Source organism: Eretmochelys imbricata, chromosome 5 (genome assembly GCF_965152235.1).
Source record: "Eretmochelys imbricata isolate rEreImb1 chromosome 5, rEreImb1.hap1, whole genome shotgun sequence".
Classification (NCBI taxonomy): domain Eukaryota; kingdom Metazoa; phylum Chordata; order Testudines; family Cheloniidae; genus Eretmochelys; species Eretmochelys imbricata.
Window position 1 is genome coordinate 68,282,889 of NC_135576.1, and position 21,773 is coordinate 68,304,661.

The window sequence follows — 21,773 nt, forward strand, 5'->3', positions numbered from 1 at the left end:
GTCTCCCTAGGGTTGCGATCTTTTTAATTGCTAGTAACTGGGCCCCTGAGGCCCTGCCCTTGCTCCACTTCTTCCCCCAAGGCTCCACCCCTGCTCCACCTCTTCCCCCCAACGCCCTGCTTCCATTGACCACTCCTCTGCCCCTCTTCCCCCTTTGCTTGCTGGATTGTCTCAAGGAGACTGCCTGCAGGTAGGAGGTGGGTAAATGACCTGGTGCCTCACCCAGCTTTGTGGTAACCAGACTTTTGGTTTGGGTGCCATTTAGCATTGCCAGGTTCCCTTTTTGACTGGACTTTCCAGTTGAAAACTGGGTGCTTGGCAACCCTAAATGGCACCCGGACACAGAAACCAAAAACCGGATTGTCCAGGTAAAATCTGAACTGGTGGCAACCCTACATGCTCTGCCAGCTCCTGGTCCTCTTCTCTTCCGAAGCTCCTGCTCCCATTTCCCTGCCAGTCATTCCTCTAAAAAGTCTCTACTGAGCATGTGTGAACAAATATTTTTCAGAGGTTATAACTTGGCAAAATTTGGGTACATTTTTACAAGGACAGCAAAAGGCACATCTATGACACCAAGGCAAATCCCCAATGCTAAATTGCAAGGTCCTGCTCCAAAGTATAGAGTGATGAGAGCTTCTCAGTGAAATGATTGTGATAATTTTTTAACATGGGCAAAATCATGTATTTCCCCTAATCTCATTCTCAGAAATGGCTGAAACTTTCCAAAAGTTTAGCTGGAGGCAGACACCAGTCATGGAAAAATTCAGTTCAGACTAAGTTTGCTAAGTTATAAGAAAATGAAATAGGGTACTATAATGGAAAGTGTTGTGAAACCTTAACTATAGCATGGGTTACCTCTGCCACCTGTGATCAGGAAATATTAATAAACTCTAAGTACTCTCCAATATATGGGGAAATTCATTAACTACAAATCTAGTATATTATGCAAAATATCTCTTCATCAGTGAAAACAAAACACTATTTGTCAGTCAGTCATAGAATTTACGATTTGATCAATTACATTTGTGCTTTCAGAACTTAATTTGATTGTTTTAGTGAAACTAGTGTCTTCATGAAATCTGGACAATGTTGTTTCACCTTGTGTGAGACCCATTTCAAAGCATTACTAAACGCTCTATCTTCTAACAGGAGTAACTTCAGCCTAAAGCTATTATAGTACAATGTGACAGCAGTCTGCTTAGCAGATGAATGAAACTATCCTATTGATAAGGTCGCAATCGATCTGAGGCAGACCTTTTTAAATTTGCAAAATGTTGCAGCACTTTAGTGAGTGTCACCAACAGCCCTTCTCCATGAAAAATGCACGGAGAGAATGACAGAATATGAGCTGGGCCTTATTTATTCCAAATCCTATTCTTTCAATGCAACTATGCTTTTTTCCCTCTGTTCACATAATCTTTGCATCCTTGTTCCTAATTTCCCTCTAAACTAACCTCTACAAAGACCAGTTGTTTAGTCGCCACATGTACTAATTAAAAATCAATGTTCATGTGTGTCAAAAAAAACACTAAACGCAGATGTACCCAAAAATAAAACTTCATCAGCCAATTATAATCACATCAAAATTAAAAAAGCAAATGAAAGGAGTACTCTAGTCTAAATGGCCTACATTTCAAGTCATCCAACAAATTTAAAAGGAAGGGAAGTGAGAGATCTCATGTAACTTGAAGAGAAAAGGGGATGTTCATCCTTAGGACCTTTCAGATAAAGATCTGTTCCTGGGAATTGCCGAGCATTTTCATTCCCCCCCCCCCCGCCCCAAGACCGACTTCACTGCATTCAGCAGGATCTGAAGTGTCGAGACTGGTATGGTAATAGTGGTTACATAAAGACTGAAACACCTGGATAATTTAAGAAGGAATAAGGTATAAAAGAAAGGAAAGCTTGAATCTTTTAATGCAAATTGCACTCACTTTTTTCGTAGACTTCAGAAGAAGAATTCCCCCGAAACACTAAAGCTCCAGTTAAGTTGGTGCTTTTCAAGTTTCCTTTAAATTTTTTTTAATTTTTGAACACAGAAAGGAGAAGGATGAACATGCCAATTGCCAAGGTCATGCGACATGATTTCTGACTGAACTCAACACAGTGATAGTGAGTAAACTGCACTTCAACACGTTAACTCATGTAAAGCTTTGATGCCAAGTATGTATTCTATAAAAGTAGAGAGTTAATTATTTACATATTAAAGAGCAGCATCAACTTTAAATGTAACGTGTTTCTGCTGTCTTAATTACATTTGAAATAATCTCTTGCTGATGTTGAAACTTTTCAGTTTTGATTCCTTGGGTTTTATGAGTATAACATGTGACTGTTGTCAGTCTCAACTCAGAAAAGACTTCAGGCTGAGTAAATATGAAGTCTGAATTATCTCTCTCTCTTCCCGCTAGATGATGTGGTCAAATCAGGTCAAGTCCCTTACTTGTGCATCATTTGAAAGCTTACACTGCAATTAATGATCCTATAATATTTGGTCTCAGGCCAAACAAAAGCTCTAAATCTTAAAATACATAAACAGGTATACCAATACACAATTTAAGTTTTTATATATATATATATATATATATATATATATATATATATATATATATATACACACAGAGAGAGAGAGAGAGAGAGTCTGGCTTCCTCAAAAGCTAGACAGATTACACAAAGACTATTTGGTGACAGAACAGAATGTATTTATAGTAAAACTGAGTCTGTTTAAATAATTTTCCTTATTAAATGCAGGAAACTATGTTAATGCAACAATAAGGTCACAAAATTTAACTATAGCATATTAACTCACTCAGGCTATGTTGCAAACTCTATTTTACTGTATACTTTTAACAATATAAACAGCAACATACATTTACTGCTTACAATAACTATAAGATATATAATTAACAAAACTCTTTCTTGGAATAGAAAATACTACTTAGAAGCAACTTGACCTGATTAACATTATTGTAGAGCTTTCACTTTCCCATTTCCTTTTTAAAATTTTATAAGCTCATTGCTTACACCCTGAGATTGGAATGAATCTTCCCCTCTGGACAAGTTATTCCATAAATGTCTATTTTGAAGATCTCTGCGCCTTCCTGTGAAGCATCTGGTACCAGTCACTGACAGAGGCATGGCACCAGAATTTGTTGGACCGCTGGTCTGATCTGGTATGACAATTCCTATATTTTTAATGATGCAATCTTAACATTTCATTAGCACTGTAGCATATTGTTTGAGCACAACAAAGGAAAAATGAAAAATACAGTAACATGCACACTTCTTGTACAACAAGATACATTTCTTATAAGTAGTCCCCCTCTGTCTCTATCAACACACTCCTTGAGCACTATTAAAGGTGACATGTACAGAATTATTTTTAAAACTAGGCTTTGGGATTCTTTTTATTCTTTATGATGATGATGTATATACATAATGCCTCATGAGCTTTTTTCTGCTAATTTTTTTACCTTGAAAATATCAGTAGTTAAAAGTTGTTCCTTGTATGGCTGGAGAACCTCTACAAGATCTCAAAAATCTTTGTTAGCTCTAACATTTTGCTTGAATTTTTAACAAAGGATTCCTTTACCCAAAGTGTAAATTAATCACTGAAGCAGAATAGGTACTTTGTCAAATCCATCATGTAGAGTACAGCCATAGAATACTTAGTAAACACCTGGGCCTGATTCACCATTGCATTACTCCAGTGCTATACTGATGTGAAACCAGAGTAACACAGCGGTGAATCTGGCCCTGGATCTTATCTACCTACCAAAAGCATAAGAAAAATATTTTAGATATTATGTACTTAATTCTGGAGGGATAGCATTAAGAAGAGACGCTTCTGCATAAGCTGTTATGGGATAAGAGGAAAGTCCTCTCATGGATCAGTAACTGGTTAAAAGATAGGAAACAAAGGGTAAGAATAAATGGTAGGTTTTCAGAATGGAGAGAAGTAAATAGTGGTGTCCTCCCGAGGGGTCTGTACTGGGACCAATGCTGTTCAACATATTCATAAATGATCTGGAAAAAGAGATAAACAGTGAGGTGGCAAAATCTGTAGAGGATACAAAACTACTCAAGCTAGTTAAGTCAAAAGCAGACTGAGAAGAGTTACAAAGGGATCTCACAAAACTGGGTGACTGGACAACAAAATGACAGATGAAATTCAATGTTGATAAATGCAAAGTAATTCACATTGGAAATATAATCCCTACTATACCTATCAAACGGCGGGGTCTAAATTAGCTGTACAACTCAAGAAAGAGATCTTGGAGTAATTGTGGACAGTTCTCTGAAAACATCCAGAAGTAGTCAAAAAAGCTAACAGAATGTTGGGAATCATTAGGAAAGGGATAGATAAGAAGACAAAATATCATATTGCCTTTATATAAATCCATGGTATGTCCACATCTTGAATACTGTGTGCAGATCTGGTCTCCCCATCTACAAAAAGATATATGGGAATTGGAAAAGGACAACAAAAATGATTGAGGATACGGAACAGTTTCCTTAGAAGGAGAGATTAATAAGACTGGGACTTTTCAGTTTGGAAAAGAGATGACTAAGGGGGGATACGATAGAATTGACTGGTGTGGAGAAAGTAAAGAAGGAAGTGTTATTTACCCCTGCACATAACACACAAACCAGGGATCACCAAATGAAATTAATAGGCAGCAGGTTTAAAATAAACAAAAGGAAGTATTAATTCACACAATGCACAGTCAACTTGTGGAACTCTTTCCCAGAGGATGTTGTGAAGGTGAGGATTATAACAGGGTTCAAAAAAGAACTAGATAAATACAAAGGCTATTAGTCAGGATGGGCAGGGATGGTGTCCCTAGCCTCTGTTTGCCAGAAGCTGGGAATGGGCGATGGGATGGTCACTTGATTACCTGTTCTGTTCATTCCCTCTGAAGCACCTGGCATTGGCTACTGTCGGAAGACCGGATACTGGGCTAGATGGAACATTGGTCTGACCAAGCATGGCCGTTCTTATGCATAGTGTGGAGAAATGTGCAGTTCTATATCCAAGCAATGTGAGCAAGATTGAGGAAGAGAGGACATGACAGAGTAGAGATGGTGAGCAGCCAAGGCTAAGTGCTTAACTGGAATACAGTGTATGTAAACTATGTGGGTAATAGCCATCTTTAGGTTTTTCAGTTACTCCTTCTACTGACCAAGAGCAGGCACTTAAAAATCAGAGCAGGGATAGCTATGATGATGGCCACCCACTGACAGACATGCTTCCAAAGATTCCCATGAAACATTAATGCTCACATCCAGCTGCTAAGACATGAGCCAGCAGTGGCTACTCCTTTCAACTTACTTCACCTTACTGAAACGTAAACTGCCGTGTTCAGAAGCACTACTGGTGGCTCATTCCTGCTGTTACATAACTCCCATCAACACTCCTGCAGGATCAGGACATTATTACTACGTATAAAACAGAGGAAAAATAGGCAACAAGAAAGAAATGTGTGTGCCTTATACATATGTTTATAAGCTTTAGTGAGCTGTTTTTCTAGCTATCTGTGTATATTTGTAAACAAATACTGTAGATATAGAGTTCTGTATTGCACGCAATGGTATGTCTGATTAATCTATTTTCCTTGACTGTTGCAAAACATGAAGGAGTGGTACTATGAAGGTTCTGCTATTTTCACAAATCACAGTAGTGAAGCCGCAGTCTTTTATAATATGACTTGACTCTCAAGAAGGAATTAAAGCCTCTAAAATCAATAAATGAGTTTCAAAGTTCAAGAGCAGTAGCTGTAACAGTAAAATAAAATAACTCAAAAACTTTAGAGTATGGAAAATGGATCTTCAATGGAATTCCTGCTTCAACGTTAGGCACATACTTAAGTACCTTACTAAAACATGGATATAGATGGAGACCCATGAAATCCCTGTTATATATATATTTTCATTTAATTTTTGGGGAATTTCTTATTTTGTTTTATTGTTTTTATCCACATGGGGGTGCAGGGGAAGAGAGGGTCCTGCCCCCTGGGGGGGGGGGCAATGGGGGTTAGGTGGGATGCCTGGCAGGTGGAGTTTGCAGAGTGATCCTGCCCCACATTCACCCTGCAGCAGCTGCTCCTGTCCTGCCAGGTCACAATGCCACACATTCAAATTTGTCTCAGTTCCTCTCCCCCTCCCCTGCCCCTATCATGATGATGGAGGAGTGGCCAGGCCAAACCTGAGAGATGCTGCCACCCTGTGTGCCACGTTGCAATACCACTCACTCAAATTTGGCTCTGCCACCCTTTCTGGATCATGATGGGGGGTGGCTGAGCCAAATTTCAGTGGCATTGTGAGCTGGCAGGACAGGGTTTATGATGGCGAGGTGACAGGCCAAACTTGAGTGGTGCTGCAACCCCACATGGGAGATTACAACGCCGGGAGCAGGGAACTTGGCCCAGCCCTAAGGCACAGGAGCAGCTGCTACAGGGTGACTTTTAAAATTTTATTCTGTTTTATAGGTTGTTTTTCATTTTTAATTTTCTGTTATTTTGTATTTGCAAAAGACACAGGTCTCTAGATATAGGCTCTGATTCAGCACTGCCTTGCAACACTGTAGCAGCACAAAGTAACCTTAAAGCTGGCCTAAGTGGCTATCTAAGTATTCCTTTGGCGTAGGAGAATCCCTGGGTGACAGAGATTCTGTAGCTGGCTCTTCACCACTCCCTCAGAACCCCAGGTACAAGGATATGTCAGGGAAGAGTGTGTTTGGAGCACACTGCTCTCCAGTAATCATAGAATCATAGAAATGTAGGGCTGGAAGGGACCTCAAGAAGTCATCAAGTCCAGCCCCCTGTGGTGTGGCAAGACCAAGTGAACCTAGATCATTTCTGACAAGTGTTTGTTCAACCTGTTTTTAAAAACCTCCAATGATGGGTATTCCACAACCTCCTTTAGAAGCCCATTTCAGAGCTTAACTACCCCTATAGTTAAAAGGTTTTTTTCTACTATCTAACCTAAATCTCCCTTGCTGCAGATTACACCCTTACTCCACTACTTCTTGTCCTACCTTCAGTGGACATGGAAAACAATTGTATGCAGTGTAGTTGAAGTGGTGTCGGTCCCAGGATACTAGAGAGACAAAATGGGGGGGGCCATGGAGAACAACTGATTACTGTCCTCCTTATAACAACCCTTAACATATCTGAAGACTGTTATCAGATTCCATCTCAGTGTTCTTTTCTAAACATAAACATGCTCAGGGCTTTTTTTTAACCTTTCCTCATAGGTCAGGTTTTCTAAAACTTTTACATTTTTTATGCTCTGCTCTGGACTTTCGCTAGCTTTTCCACATCTTTCCTAAAATGTGGCACCCAGAATTTGACACAGCACACCAGCTGAGGCCTCACCACTGCTGAGAACAGCAGGACAGTTACCCCCTACATCTTACATTCAACACTCCTGTTAATACATCCCAGAATTATATTTAGCCTTTTTCAGAGCTGCATCATATTGTTGACTCATATTCAATTTGTGGTCCACTATAACCCCAGATCATTTTCATCAGTACTACAACCTAGCCAGTTATTCCCCATTTTGTAGTTGTGCATTTGATTCTTCCTTCTTAACTGAAGTATTTTGCACTTGTCTTTATTGAATTTCATCTTGTTGAATTCAGACCAACTCTCCAATTTGTTAAGGTCATTTTGAATTCTAATCCTGTCCTCCAAAGTGCTTGCAACCCCTCCTAACTTGATGTTATCTGCAAATTTTATACACAGTCTCCACTCCATTATCTAAGTCATTAATGAAAATATTGAACAGTACCAGATTTAGGACTAATCCCTGTGTGACCCCACTAGATACGTCCTCCCAATTTGACAGTGAACCATTAATAACTACTTTTTGAGTCTTTCAACCAGATGTGCACCCACCTTATATAAACGTCATCTACATCACATTTCCCTAGTTTGCTTATGAGAATGTCATGTGGACTGTGTCAAAAGCCTTATTAATATCAGGATATATCACATCTACTGCTTCTCCCCTAGCCAGTAACCCTATTCAGTAACCCTGAATGAATTAAGCTGGTTTGGCATGATTTGTTCTTGACAAACCCATGCTTGCTATTCCTTATCCTCCAGATGCTCACAAACTGATGGTTTAATAATTTGTTCCAGTATCTTATCAAAGTTAGGCTGACTGGGCTATAATTCCCCAGTCCTCTTTCTTCCCCTTTTTAAAGATACTAAGTTTTCCCTTCTCCAGTTCTCCGGGACCTCACTCTCACTGGGAACTCAATAAGTTCTCAAAGATAATTGTTAACAGTTCTGATATTGCTTCAGCTAGTTCCTCAAATACCCTGGGATGAATGTCATCAGGCCCTACTGACTTGAATACATCTAATTTATCTAAATATTCTTTAACCTGTTCTTTTCGTATTTTGGCTGGAATTCCTTCCCCCGGTTGTTAATATTAATTGTGTTAAGTAACTGGTCACCATTAATCTTTTTAGTGAAGACTGAAGCAAAGTTGGCATTAAACACCTCGGCTTTCTTGATGTTATCAGTCATTAACTCTCATTCCCTGATAGATAGAAGACCTACACTTTCCTTTATCTTCCTCTTGCTCCTAATATATTTTAAGAACCTCATCTTGTTGCCTTTTAGGTCCATTGCTAGGTGTTACTGATTTTGTGCCTTAGCCTTTCTGATTTTGTTCCTACATGCTTGTGCTATTCTTTTGTACTCCTCCTTAGCAATTTATCCATGTTTTCACTTTTTGTAGGATTCCTTTTTGATTTTCAGGTCATTAAAGAGTTCCTGATGGAGTCATACTGTATGTCAGATACTGCAACAGTCTGGGGTGCTGTTAGCCTGCAGGCAGCCTACGTTAATAAATCCCTTACACAACTCCAGGAATCCGGGAAGTGCAAAGCCACCTACGGTTTTTGCAGCCTGCCTTGTATGTCCACCCTTATCTTTAGATCATCCACCAGGCACAGCTCAGCCTTCATATCAGCCAAAAGGAACCAAGAGAGAATACTGTGAAGTCCCAAGGTTGGAGCCTGTGGCCACACTTTGAAAAGGAAATATAAAAACCAATAAAGTGAGGTAGGGAGAACGTGTTTTGTCAAATCAGAAAGTAAAAGAATGGTGGGGGGGGGTTGGACCTTATCTCAAACCTTGTTTGAAATAAAGGTCTTTACATTGTTTATTTTCACAGCTTGTTCCTGGTTAAGTCAATTAACCACTTTAAAGTAATTATAGTGAAATTACTAAATAGAACAGTCTTACTTGTGTTGGTGTAGTTCCGATATTGTACACAGCTTCTCCTTTTAAAAATCTGTCTTCAGTAAAAAACATGGAAAAGTTTGATTAATAAGGAAAGAAGAGAGACCCCTCTCATAACCACGATGAGCCGATGGGAGGGCAGGATACCAGGAACCCTTTAGCAATTGGTTATTTGACACTTATCTGTTAGTGCTGTCAATTCTACCAACTGAGCACCTTATTTCAGGAAGATTACTGAGAAAATCATGGCATGACAGTTCAGGTGCCATTTGGAGTCCTCAGATTTTCCTGATTTCTTTCAGTCAGGTTTTGGCCTAGGTATTGCAGAGACTGAGCCTTGTTGGTTCACTTCCTAGCCTCTTCCTAGTGATGAACAATGGTCAGGTGTCCATCTGTCAAGTCTTAGGATATGTTTTCACTGCAGAGTTAACTCAGGCTCCTATTCTGTAGTCACCTCTAAATTCCCTCCCACCTACACACAAAAGCTTCTTACTAGAGTTTGGAGGTGCTTTAATCCCAAGTTAGCTGACCCAGAGGTGGTACAGGTGAGAGTTGGAGTGCCACTTTCACAAAGGGCTTAGCTACACTTGCAAGTTAGAGCGCATTAAAGCGGCCCCGGGAGCCCTAATTCCCGATGCGTCCACACTGGCAAGGCACATAGAGCACCCGGACCCTGAACTGGAGCGCTCCTGGTAATCCACCTCCACAAGAAGCATAATGCTTGCTGTGCTCCAGCTGAAATGCCCAGGTGTCAAGTCAAGTGGCCACTCTTCTCATTGTTTTGGAATTGGCTGTAGGAATGCGGATATCCCCCTTCAAAGCTCCATTTCTGACAGCCGGCATGCTTATCTGCTCCGGGACAAAACAAACCATTAGTATGGAATGCTGTTGTTGTGAGTGTGTGTGAGAGAGAGAGGGGCGGGGGGGAGGAGGGTCTGCTGCTGTCTGAACTTACAAGACAGCATGCTGACACTCTCTCTCAGTCCCCTCCAAACACACTGTCTCACCCTCCACATACACACAACACACTCCCTGTCACACTCCACCTCCCGCCCATTTGAAAAGTACGTTGCAGCCACTTGCACGCTGGGATAGCTACCACAATGCACTGCTCTTTGTGGTATTGCAAGAGCTGCTAATGTGGCCAAGCCAGTGCGCTTGAATCTGACAGTGTAAACACACGGCAGCATTTTCCCTGCTGCGGTCTCCGAAGGCTGGTTTAACTCCCAGCACTCTACATCTGCAAGTGTAGCCATGCCCTTAGGCTGGTAATCCACCCACTTTCGTATGAGGACACAGACCAAATGGCTTCAAGCTGACAGTCCTCTAATGCCTTCCCACAATTCTTCCTGTGTGCCCAGAAGGACAGATAAATTCTGTCACAAGTCACAGGGAAAGAATTAGAGCAGCTCAGCTTAGTGCAGCACAAAGAACCATGGAATATGCCCCCCCAGAAGTCCTAGTGACACACACAGGTAACCGCAGCACCAGTGAGCACACAGTAACTTGTGTACAGCTTTGGTGTATAGCTTCTCATACCCTAGGTAGACTCACCCGGGTGCCAATCACTCAAACTAACTCTACATTTATCATACTCATAGATATCACTGATGGAAAGGTTTTGTTGACTCCTCTGTGGACCCTGGCAGGAACAGGTGATATTGTTAGAATGGTTTGTCAGAGAAGTACTAATACAATGTTTGTGATCAATTATTGACCTGCCTCTAGGAATTTCTCTTGTGGAGTTCACATTGTGTCACTCTTCCTGTTCAATATGTATATGAAGTCACTGAAGGGAACAGCACGATGATTTGGGTTGCAGTGCCCAAATACTTGGATAAAACTCAGCTTTATGTCATACATTCAACAGATCTGTGTGGTGAACTGTCCGTGCTTTCCCAGATTTAGCTGAGTTAGAGGTTGGATGATGGCAAGTTATCTGAATCTGGATGAGGAGATGTATTGCTTGTAAGCTGGAGACGGAGTTTTAGGGTATGTTAAAGGTGATGCCTACAGCTTACTACTGAGGCAATTTCTCCACCCCTTGCCTAAAAGGTTCACAATTTGTAAATACTAGATAACTAACTTTTACTACTGACAAACTGGGTTTTTTTCCCAACTCTCTGAGGTTCATGAATTGCATTACTGGTGTCTTGACATCATATTTCTTGTATTTTCACATATGCATATAATGTTCGAACATTAATAACTTAATAAAGATTTAAAAAAAAAATAAAATAATTCTGTACAGTAGTTTTACATATGTCATAAAAATAAACTGAAGAATTTAAAAAATGCTTGGAAAAGTTTGCAAATATGTCTAAAAAATGAATACTAAAAATAAGCAATGCTAGTTCTATCATAATGAAAAATATAAAACACCGACAAAAATAAAAAACAATTCACTAAACACAGGAATTGCCCCAGGCATCAAAATCTCCCTTTTCAAAATGTGTATCAATAAACTAAGAAACATAAATATAAGGTTTAGCTGTAGCTTTTGTTTTCCTCCACTGATTTCTAGATGCCAGTTAACTATTTATTTACAGCATAGTATATTGTTGCTCTGCTCCATATCCATTCATTTCAAGCAAGCTAGTAACTGTGACCCAAACCCCCTCAATTTACATAGAAAGAAGGCACCATTCCTTCTACCCAATCAAAATCATGCAGACAAAAGCTTTAAAAACTCATAATCTCTTTTTATGTGGATTTGGTCAGGGATGACTGGTTAATTGGGGGAACACATGAAAGCACCTCAAAATCCAATTAGCACTTCAGTACAATTAAATAGTGGAGGCTTTGCTATTCTGCACAGACATGGCTTTGATCTTGCAGTGAAAAGTGTCCTTCCTTAAAGCTGCTGTTTTGATTTTTCTGCAGTAATTAGTGCTAATTGTAAACTCATGCCTGACCTGCTATAAACAGAGTGTTTTGCTGCATTTGACACAATGACCTTAAATCAATGTTCTCTTTTGTCTACATTGTTTTTGCTTATTATAGGCCTAGCTACTTTTCTCATTATTAGAAGCACAATATGTAGGAACATACTAAAGTTAGACTAAACAAATTATATGAGTTTAAGAGCTTGTGTGGCTCTTTTTACCCAGGTTTCTGAAACTTTGTTTCCATAGAAGAAGGGAAGGGAATTTAACGTAAGCAATACATTGTAGGGCTGCCTCCCCAGAACAAGAATAGACTAATTTGGCCTCAGGCCAAGGCTTTTCCTACATTTACAGAGTCTCCCCAGAGGATGTACTGATTTAACACATCCCATCTGCTTTGGCTTCCCTTCCTTCCAGCTAGCACTTCCTACTTTTAGAAATTCACTAGCTGGGTTGTATCACCTCTGTCTTTATCAGAGAAAAGGTTGTGACTGCCTTCTCTCTGCCACAATGTCCCCTCCAGTGGACTTTCCTTGTCCATAGGTTACACTAGCAAAAGAAGACCCAACACAGGGCTGGAACTAGCCCAAACAATATAATCAGCTGCAGTAAAGTCTACTGAAAAGAACAAGTGCCATAGGAGGATTATTTGAAATATTTTTTTAAATTCTCAATTAACAAAAGTATACATTCTGCGTATGGGATGTTCTGAATAAAATGGACTAAATCATATATATATATATATGAAACAATACCGTTCTCTTAAATAAAGCCTATTACGGGACCATAGCTCTTAACAGAATACGTTTTGGTCTCAAAGCTACTTTTTTTCCTACATATTTCCCTATATGCCCTCAAATTTCTCTTCATTTGAGAAATATTATTGGTTCTACTGGTTTTAAATATAAGGAATATCTCACACTGGTAGAATCTTTCAAAACAGAAGAAACTTTTGAAGTGCAACCACTGTAAAAGAGTATTTTGTAAAATCAGCTATACCATATGTGTACAGAAGTTAACACACACACAGTGCACCAGGCGATCTCTGAAAGGAAGATCAGGCTCAAATATATAGTTTTGATGTTCTTGCCCTGAAACTCACCTATTTCTCCTTTGTCTCACATCTTCACCTTAGGTATCAGTTGGAGGAGACAGATGCACTAATACAAGTCACTGTATTTATGTTATTACCACAGTGAGTGGCAACATTTAGAACAGAATTTGTTGGAGACGTATTTATAACTCACATTAAAAACAAATTGTTTGTTGACACCAACATCATAATCAGCAGCTACATATTTTTCTTCCAGTTCTTCTACATCTTACTAAAGGTGTTTGGCCTGACATTTTTAATGGCTCTGAGAAAGCTTTCATCCCATTGTGGTTATCCACTTTGATATTCCAATGAGACTATCCAAGTTATTTGTTCTTTGGATCTAGGTGCTAACTCTGCCGCAATAATAAATAGCAGAGTTGAAGAGCCTCAATGTCGCATTCAGCTTTTCACTTGGATTTCAGGTTCCATTATATCATCTTGGCCTTGCATCACTGGAGCATAATTAGATGTGGATGCATGTCAAAGTGGGCCAGGTAACTTCAGTGTAGTTCCCAGTGAATAATCTCAGTACAGAAAACAAAGGCTACTACAGTACGCTGATGCTGGTTAGAGCAATACAGTTCTCTCTCAAATGAAATGGCAATTTAAAATCTGCCAAAACATTATGATGTCTATCAGTTTTTATGAAAATCTCTATGCTAGCTCAGAAACATTTTCTCAGGAACAAGCACTGTACCAGCCACTCAATGGTTGGCTAAACAGTACTCTTGTAAGGAGATACAGTATTTTGCTATTGAGATTACTCACAACAAAGACAGATTTCAGAGTAACAGCCGTGTTAGTCTGTATTCGCAAAAAGAAAAGGAGTCCTTGTGGCACCTTAGAGACTAACCAATTTACTTGAGCATGAGCTTTCGTGAGCTACAGCTCACTTCATCAGATGCAACATCTGATGAAGTGAGCTGTAGCTCACGAAAGCTCATGCTCAAATAAATTGGTTAGTCTCTAAGGTGCCACAAGGACTCCTTTTCTTTTAACAAAGACAGAGACATTTAGGGCCTAATGCTGCAGTTTCTGACGTCAATGGGAGTTCTGCCATTGCCTTCATGGAAAAGAGAAAAGGCTATTAAAATGTAATTTTACTTTCAGTCAGTCTTAATTATACAGTAATGGAAGGACTCATTTAAATGTCCAATTTATAACATTTATAAACATCATTAAAACAGCTTTGAAATAATAATTAAATTTTAGAATCATCTTTATAAGTAATGTTTACCCTATGTGAACAGGAACTGGTCTTGGGAATGAACTCAAATGGAACTTTCTCTCTTAATTTTGAAGCTAAAAGTGCATCACTGCCAGTGACACTGATAAAACATATTTACGAAATTAAATGCTTTGGTAGAATACTGAATTAGACTTTTCCCAGATTTAAGAGCAATGAGCGCCATCTCATTAACAGTGTTCATTTTTCCATACCCTCCTATATTCAAAGCACACTGTTGTGCGAATACACAAATTTAATTGAGATTAAGGTAGAGTCCTAGAATAGAAAGTCCTTGCATGTGTGAAGAGAAGAAGAATGTTTTTTCTCCCATTGTATCACAGCAATGGGGAATCAGCAGGTCCCTGATCTAACCCCAATACTGATTCATGGTGGTTACCAGGCATGGCAAGCTGCTGACATATATCCACACTTGTTCTGACCTCCACTGATATCCCAAATTGCTGACTTGGTTACTACATACGTTATAATCTCCCACATCACGACAACTCCTATATCAGGAAACACTGAACTCCCATCTTCCTAAGTGTCTTTGAATAAATCAGATGTTAGCCCTCTTTTAAGGATTAACCAATGCAATCAAAAAGGCTAGAAAGTCCAATCTTGCTATAAAAACAACAAAGAACCAAACCAAACAAAAGAAATCCGACCTAAGATAGCCACCAATAATCTAATGCATTTTATTTTACTGTTAACAGAAAAGAAAGACATGCACATATACTGATTTACCCTTATAAATGGTATGACTCCCCCTGCCAATTCAAAAAGCTGTCTTTTACATATGTCCATGGTGGGTAATCTGGGGTCATACAGTTGCAAATACATGAAATTAAACTAAATCCATATGTTGGTATCAGTGGACAATCAGTGGGTTCCCTAGTGAAAAGTCATTCACCAAAAGGCCAGTGGGGTCCAGCAAAAGCTGCAGGAAGATATGGTCCCCATTGTGTGAACACAAGCAGGTGGCATCTCAGCCACTGGGCCAATTTTGTCAAAGAACAGACATGACTGCATCCATCTACAGAGGCAACAGAATCAACATTGTGAAAAGATTAAGGACTGTGGAGCCATACAGTATACTGCACACCTCCACTAGTCTGATCCACCTCTTCCCTCTCAGGAAGCCCCTATCCCAGAAGACAAGGAGGAGAAGAGGAAGAGGGAAAAGGTCACCACACTCACATAACACTCCAAAGTGAAGATGGGATATTGATGCAAGGGCTAAAGGGGTGAAAGGCCCTGTGGGGGCTTCCTGGATGAGTCATAGAGGATTGGAGCAAATGAAGAAGGGAGAGGGGGCTTAGTGCAACCAGGAGTTCAGGCCATTTGGACTGACCTGTATGGCAGATGGATTTGGGTGTTGTGGGAAGGAGAAGGGCCTTGTGGGCAGTAAGGAGCAGTGGAGCAGCCGTGGGCAAAGAGGGAGGTTGAGCAAGGGATTTGGCAGGGTGATGTTTTCTGGGCATGTTTATTTTGGGGGCTGTGCAACAAGGGATTGGGTTATTTGAGAAGATGGGGGCTGGTGTGGTGGGGAGGTGAGATGAGTGGGGACCATGGAAGGAGGAGGTTTTGTGGGGTTTGGGGCAGTGGGTTTATTTGCGGGGGTGGGAGATGGGTCCAGGTGTGTGTTTAAGCAGGGGCAGGGGGCTGAGTGGGGGTGTTATTTGTGGGTCTGGTAAGGGTTGTGGGATGGGGATTGAGGGGAGTCAGGTGAGAGCTGTGGGAAGGGTGCGAGGTCTATGGCAGAAAGCTGTGGAATGGGGGAGTGCAGAGAACTGCCTAGCTCCCTCCTCTGCAGCCCCTTCCCCTTCTCCTCCCCTCCCGTCTCACTCCCTCCCCCCTTCCATTGCTGACACTAGCCCCAGCTCCACTCCAAAGCAGCAGGAAGGGACAAGCAGGGAGGGGGCTGGGTGCTGTCTGCAGCATTGTGATGCAGTCCCCAGCAGACTTGCCTAACCACCAAGGTCTGGAGACTCTCCCTGCTCATCCTGCTGCTCTGATGTCCCTGGAGCCGGAGCTTCACCTGCCAAGCTGGGATGTGCAAGCAGGTGGCATGTGGTTCAGATTTAAGCGCCCTCTAGCTCAAACTATCTGATGCCTGTACCCCTTCAGCCACTCCCATCCACAACATCTCCCCAGGCAACCCAGTAATGGCACGTCAGGGAAGAGAATGAGACTCAGAGGGAGCCAATGGGAGAAGATGAGTGGGAAATTCTGAAGTGCCAGAGTGTCACCAAGTGCCAAATGACAGATTTCAGAGTAGCAGCCATGTTAGTCTGTATCCGCAAAAAGAACAGGAGTACTTGTGGCACCTTAGAGATTAACAAGTTTATTAGAGCATAAGCTTTCATGGGCTACAGCCCACTTCATCCGATGCATAGAATGGAACATATAGTAAGAAGATATATATATATACACACACACATACAGACAAGCTGGAAGTTGCCATACAAACTGTGAGAGGCTAATTCGTTAAGATGAGCTATTATCAGCAGGAGAAAAAACTTTTGTAGTGATAATCAAGAGAGCCCATTTACACAGTTGACAAGCAGGTGTGAGGATACTTAACTTAGGGAAATAGATTCAATATGTGTAATGACCCAGCCACTCCCAGTCTCTATTCAAACCCGAGTTAATGGTATCTAGTTTGCATATTATTTCAAGCTCAGCAGTTTCTCCTTGGAGTCTGTTTTTGAAGCTTTTCTGTTGCAAAATTGCCACCCTTAAATCTTTTACTGAGCGGCCAGAGAGGTTGAAGTGTTCTCCTACCGGTTTTTGAATGTTATGATTCCTGATGTCAGATTTGTGTCCATTTATTCTTTTGGGTAGAGACTGTCCGGTTTGGCCAATGTACACGGCAGAGGGGCATTGCTGGCACATATCACATTGGTAGATGTGCAGGTGAACGAGCCCCTGATGGCATGGCTAATGTGATTAGGTCCTATGATGGTGTCACTTGAATAAATATGTGGACAGAGTTGGCATTGGGCTTTGTTGCAAGGATAGGTTCCTGGGTTAGTGTTTTTGTTGTGTGGTTGCTGGAGAGTATTTGCTTCAGGTTGGGGGGCTGTCTGTAAGCGAGGACTGGTCTGTCTCCCAAGATCTGTGAGAGTGAGGGATCATTTTTAAGGATAGGTTGTAAATCTTTGATGATGCGCTGGAGAGATTTTAGTTGGGGGCTGAAGGTGACGGCTAGTGGCGTTCTGTTATTTTCTTTGTTGGGCCTGTCCTGTAGTAGGTGACTTCTGGGTACTCTTCTGGCTCTGTCAAACTGTTTTTTCACTTCAGCAGGTGGGTATTGTAGTTGTAAAAACGCTTGATAGAGATCTTGTAGGTGTTTGTCTCTGTCTGAGGGGTTGGAGCAAATGCGGTTGTATCATAGAGCTTGGCTGTACACAATAGATCGTGTGGTATGTCCTGGATGGAAGCTGGAGGCATGTAGGTAAGTATAGCGGTCAATAGGTTTCCGGTATAGGGTGGTGTTTATGTGACCATCACTTATTAGTATAGTAGTGTCCAGGAAATGGACCCCTTGTGTGAATTGGTCTAGGCTGAGATTGATGGTGGGATGGAAATTGTTGAAATCATGGCAGAATTCCTCAAGGGCTTCTTTTCCATGGGTCCAGATGATGAAGATGTCATCAATGTAGCACAAGTAGAGTAGCGCTGTTAGGGGACGAGAACTAAGGAAGCGTTGTTCTAAGTCAGCCATAAAAATGTTAGCATACTGTGGGGCCATGCGGGTACCCATAGCAGTGCTGCTGACTTGAAGGTATATATAGTGCCAAATGGTTGGGCCACGGCCCAGGTGGCTCCCCAGCTTTCTGGCCTATGGAAAAGATGCATTTGATAATATCTGCATGTAATAAAAAGTTAATTAATGCAATCATACCCTCTGTATTCCAGGAGGTGGAAGAAAAACCCACAAGCTGCACCAAATATAGAGACATACCCCCTCACCATGCCATGTGAGTTCCTGGGATCATCACCTACGCAGCCCTCAACAGGACCCTTCCTACTCTATCAACTGTAGACAGAGAGAAAAAGCAAATTAGAAGTTAGAATATATAGAAGAAGATGAAAAAGCCCACAAAGCAGTTTTGTGGGGTCAGTTTTGGGATCCTGAAGGCTAATTTTGCCTTCAAGATCCCAAAGCTGACGATCAGCCATGCCTTTGCATCACAGGAGATCCAGTAACTAATTTAAAGATGAGGCTGAAACAAAGATCCTGCAATGAAAACCCCTGCCTGTGAAGCAACCTGTATACATCCCCAACCCAAATTCTAACACTGATTAGTCGCCCACTCTATTAAACTGTAGCAACTCCTCCAGCCAAGGGCCTGGACTGTCTCAGATGTAACATGTAACTTCCTTCTTTTTCCTCCCCACACCATGCAGCATGGGGGCAAACAAGTAGTTTGGGGGAAGTGAAGCAGTAGGTCCCACCTGACAGAAGTGAAGGTTGGGGGAAGGAAGAGGCACCTGGAACACAGCCACAGCTGATCCTGGCTGAGATCTCCCTTCCCCACCCCCTGCAGGTGTCTTTGCTGTTCCTGGGCCCAGCTAGCAGGGTGTGCATTCACTAAGCATGAAACATGAACATTTCAAGGTATAATTCTGAATGTTACTGGCTTTTTACAGCAAAAGTAGAAACAACTTCGGGCTAAGAAACTAGTTTGCTGTATTTAAATATCCTTGTAGACAGAGAGAAAAAACAAATGAGAAATAAGAATCTATGAATCTTCAGAAACCAAACATCGGATTGTGGATCTTACTTGTGTCAGAGAGAAGAGAAAATACAATACACCATAAGGATTCTATGACTGATCTCTAATATGTTAATATTGTACAACTAGCCATTTATAAAACCAGCTGTGAGACATATGTGCACAAGCAGAGTACTGGACTTTACATAATACCTGTTGATAAATACATGCAGATTTGAAACTAAATTTACCTCAGTTTAGAAACACCATGAACACGTATTATGGGACATATGGTGGAAATATTCCTTACAGGAGCTCTCTTAGTTCCTGACATGTGTATGCACTTTCAAAAGAAACAGAAACCCTTTTGTAAATAAGAGTCTAGCATTCTGTGTTTCTAAGGTTACTGTTTGGTATCAATCTATCTTTTTGTACCTTTATAAGTGGCAGGAAGGACTCACCGAACCATAAATCCTTCCCAAGATATAGTATGGGTAGTTTGGTTGAATTGCAACTAATTGCATATTTTTGTTCAAATGAAACTCCCAAACTTTTTAGGAAAGGAAAGCTATATTTCTTGGCTTATATGGGTCTGACTACCCTATGTAGGTATGCAATGTAGCTGTAGCCATGTTGGCCCCAGGACATTGGAAAGACAAGTTGGGTGAGGTAATATCTTTTATTGGACCAACTTCTGTTGGTGGGAGAGACCAGCTTTTGAGTCACACAGCACTCTTATTCAAGTCTGGGAAATATACTCCCAGCATCACGACTAAATGCAAGGTGGAACAGATTGTTTAGCATAAGTAGTTAGTACATATTGTAAGGGACCACTCAAGGTAGAGTGGCTCAAAAGCCTGTCTTTCTCCCCAACAGAAGTTGGTCCAATTATCTCACCCACCTTGTCTCTCTAATACCTCACATAGATAGGTGTTAGTATAGTGAACTCCAGGGGCTGAGGGGATTGGGCCTAAGAAACCTCTTTAGTTATGCCTTCCATGTTTAGTTCGAAAAAAGAACAGTCTCTTTGGCCTTTATACAGTGTTTTCTTAATGTTATTTCTGGCTATGCACCAGATTTGTCATGCTAAAAGAGTTAGTTGGCCTATTTCTTAACCATTGCTCTATTCTAATACGAATAAGGCCTAGTACCAGATTCCCATAAATTACGTGTGAGAGAAATTATACTTGTATTAAGCATGTGAGTGATCATTTGTCTATGACAAAATAATCTAGTGCTGGCAGACAGAACAGTAGGGAGTTTACATTTGTTGTCATTATCATAAATGTGTCTGTTCATATAAAGGACTCATTTACATTTCTTTTTTTAAGTTTGGACTTCCATATCTACAGAAATAAGACGGTTGTTTTTCTAAAAGGTATGCTCTAGTACAGCAGTTCTCAAACTATGGGGCAGGCCTCCATCCTCCCTCAATAAATAACACAGCGTTAAAATATACAATGAGAACAGGGAAAGAGAAAAACTAAAAGGTACAAGTAAGGGAGTAAATATAGATGTTTGCAGATGAAATTTCAAAATAGATATAAATTTGAGAGGCAGAGAGCTATAAAAAGCTATTCCATGTTGTAGGAGCTGCAGGGGGTTTGCCCACTAATAGCGTCCAGACAGTGTGTGTAGGAAGAAACAGAAAGTGTCAGTCAGTCACTATGTGGAAGGAGCAGAAGGGTAATAAAGAGAGACAGGGTCCCTGTGGAAGGCTAGAGTAAGTCCCAAAGAAGGCAATTTTGTCCCCTTCATTTTAAAAAAGAGAACATTTTAAAGCATTAATTTTTAAGGCAGTCAATTATCTACATCTAAACAATTCTCTAGGAGCCCATCTGTTTTCCTTACTATTTTTTATGGTATGGGGAAAAAGAAAGGACAGCAAAAGACTATGTCAAAGATATGAAATTGCTTAAGTAAGTTAAGCAAGAGAAGAAGAAATCAGAAGTATGTGCTTCTTTCATCAGGTTCAAATAACCAAAGACAGGGTTATGGCATGATGAATGTCCCACAAAAGAAAAGATACAGTCAGGTTAGACTATATACGAGACAATAGAAAATAAGTGGTGTACAATTATAGTTTTTATAGTCTGCTTAATGCATTAACGCTTTCCCACAAAAAACGGGTGGGAAAATGAAAAACATGCCAATTTACTGATTAGGTCTAAAAGCTTCAGCTTTTTCCCCCCCTTTCCATTTTATTTCACAGTCACTCCTCTTCAGCAATACACAGTCACTCCTCTTCAGCACTACTGCTTGTTAAACCAGCCAAGGTAATGATTAGAGCTGGTTGGAAAAATTTCAACAAAACATTTTTTCGTCAGAATTAGACAATTCATCAACATTCTTTAGCATTGTGTGTGACCCAGGAACCTCTTGATGCTAAATGGACAGGTGCACAAGAGTTACAGAGATCCCCTGGGTCTGGAATTTATATTCTAGTTCACCAAAGAGTATCATGTAAAGTTTCTACTGAAAATATGTGTCACACTGGTCATCATAACCTTTGTGAAATGTATGTATAGATAATATGTAAGGAGATAGGCATATATATATATATATATATATATATAGGAAATT

At 40.6% G+C, this 21,773-nt stretch overlaps 1 protein-coding gene across 5 annotated transcripts in view; it reads right to left on the reverse strand.

Annotated features, from left to right (window-relative positions):
• Positions 1-21,773, reverse strand: part of FBXL17 (F-box and leucine rich repeat protein 17) — a 490,032-nt gene that overhangs the window by 96,899 nt on the left and 371,360 nt on the right. The window contains exon 8 of one of the 5 annotated variants that reach the window (XM_077817280.1): positions 18,445-18,511. The exons of the other annotated variants lie outside the window; for them this stretch is intronic. Within the exon in view, the coding sequence (XP_077673406.1) occupies positions 18,474-18,511 (38 nt within the window). The 3' untranslated portion in view covers positions 18,445-18,473. The remainder of the gene's footprint in view (positions 1-18,444; positions 18,512-21,773) is intronic. 5 annotated transcript variants of the gene reach the window in all.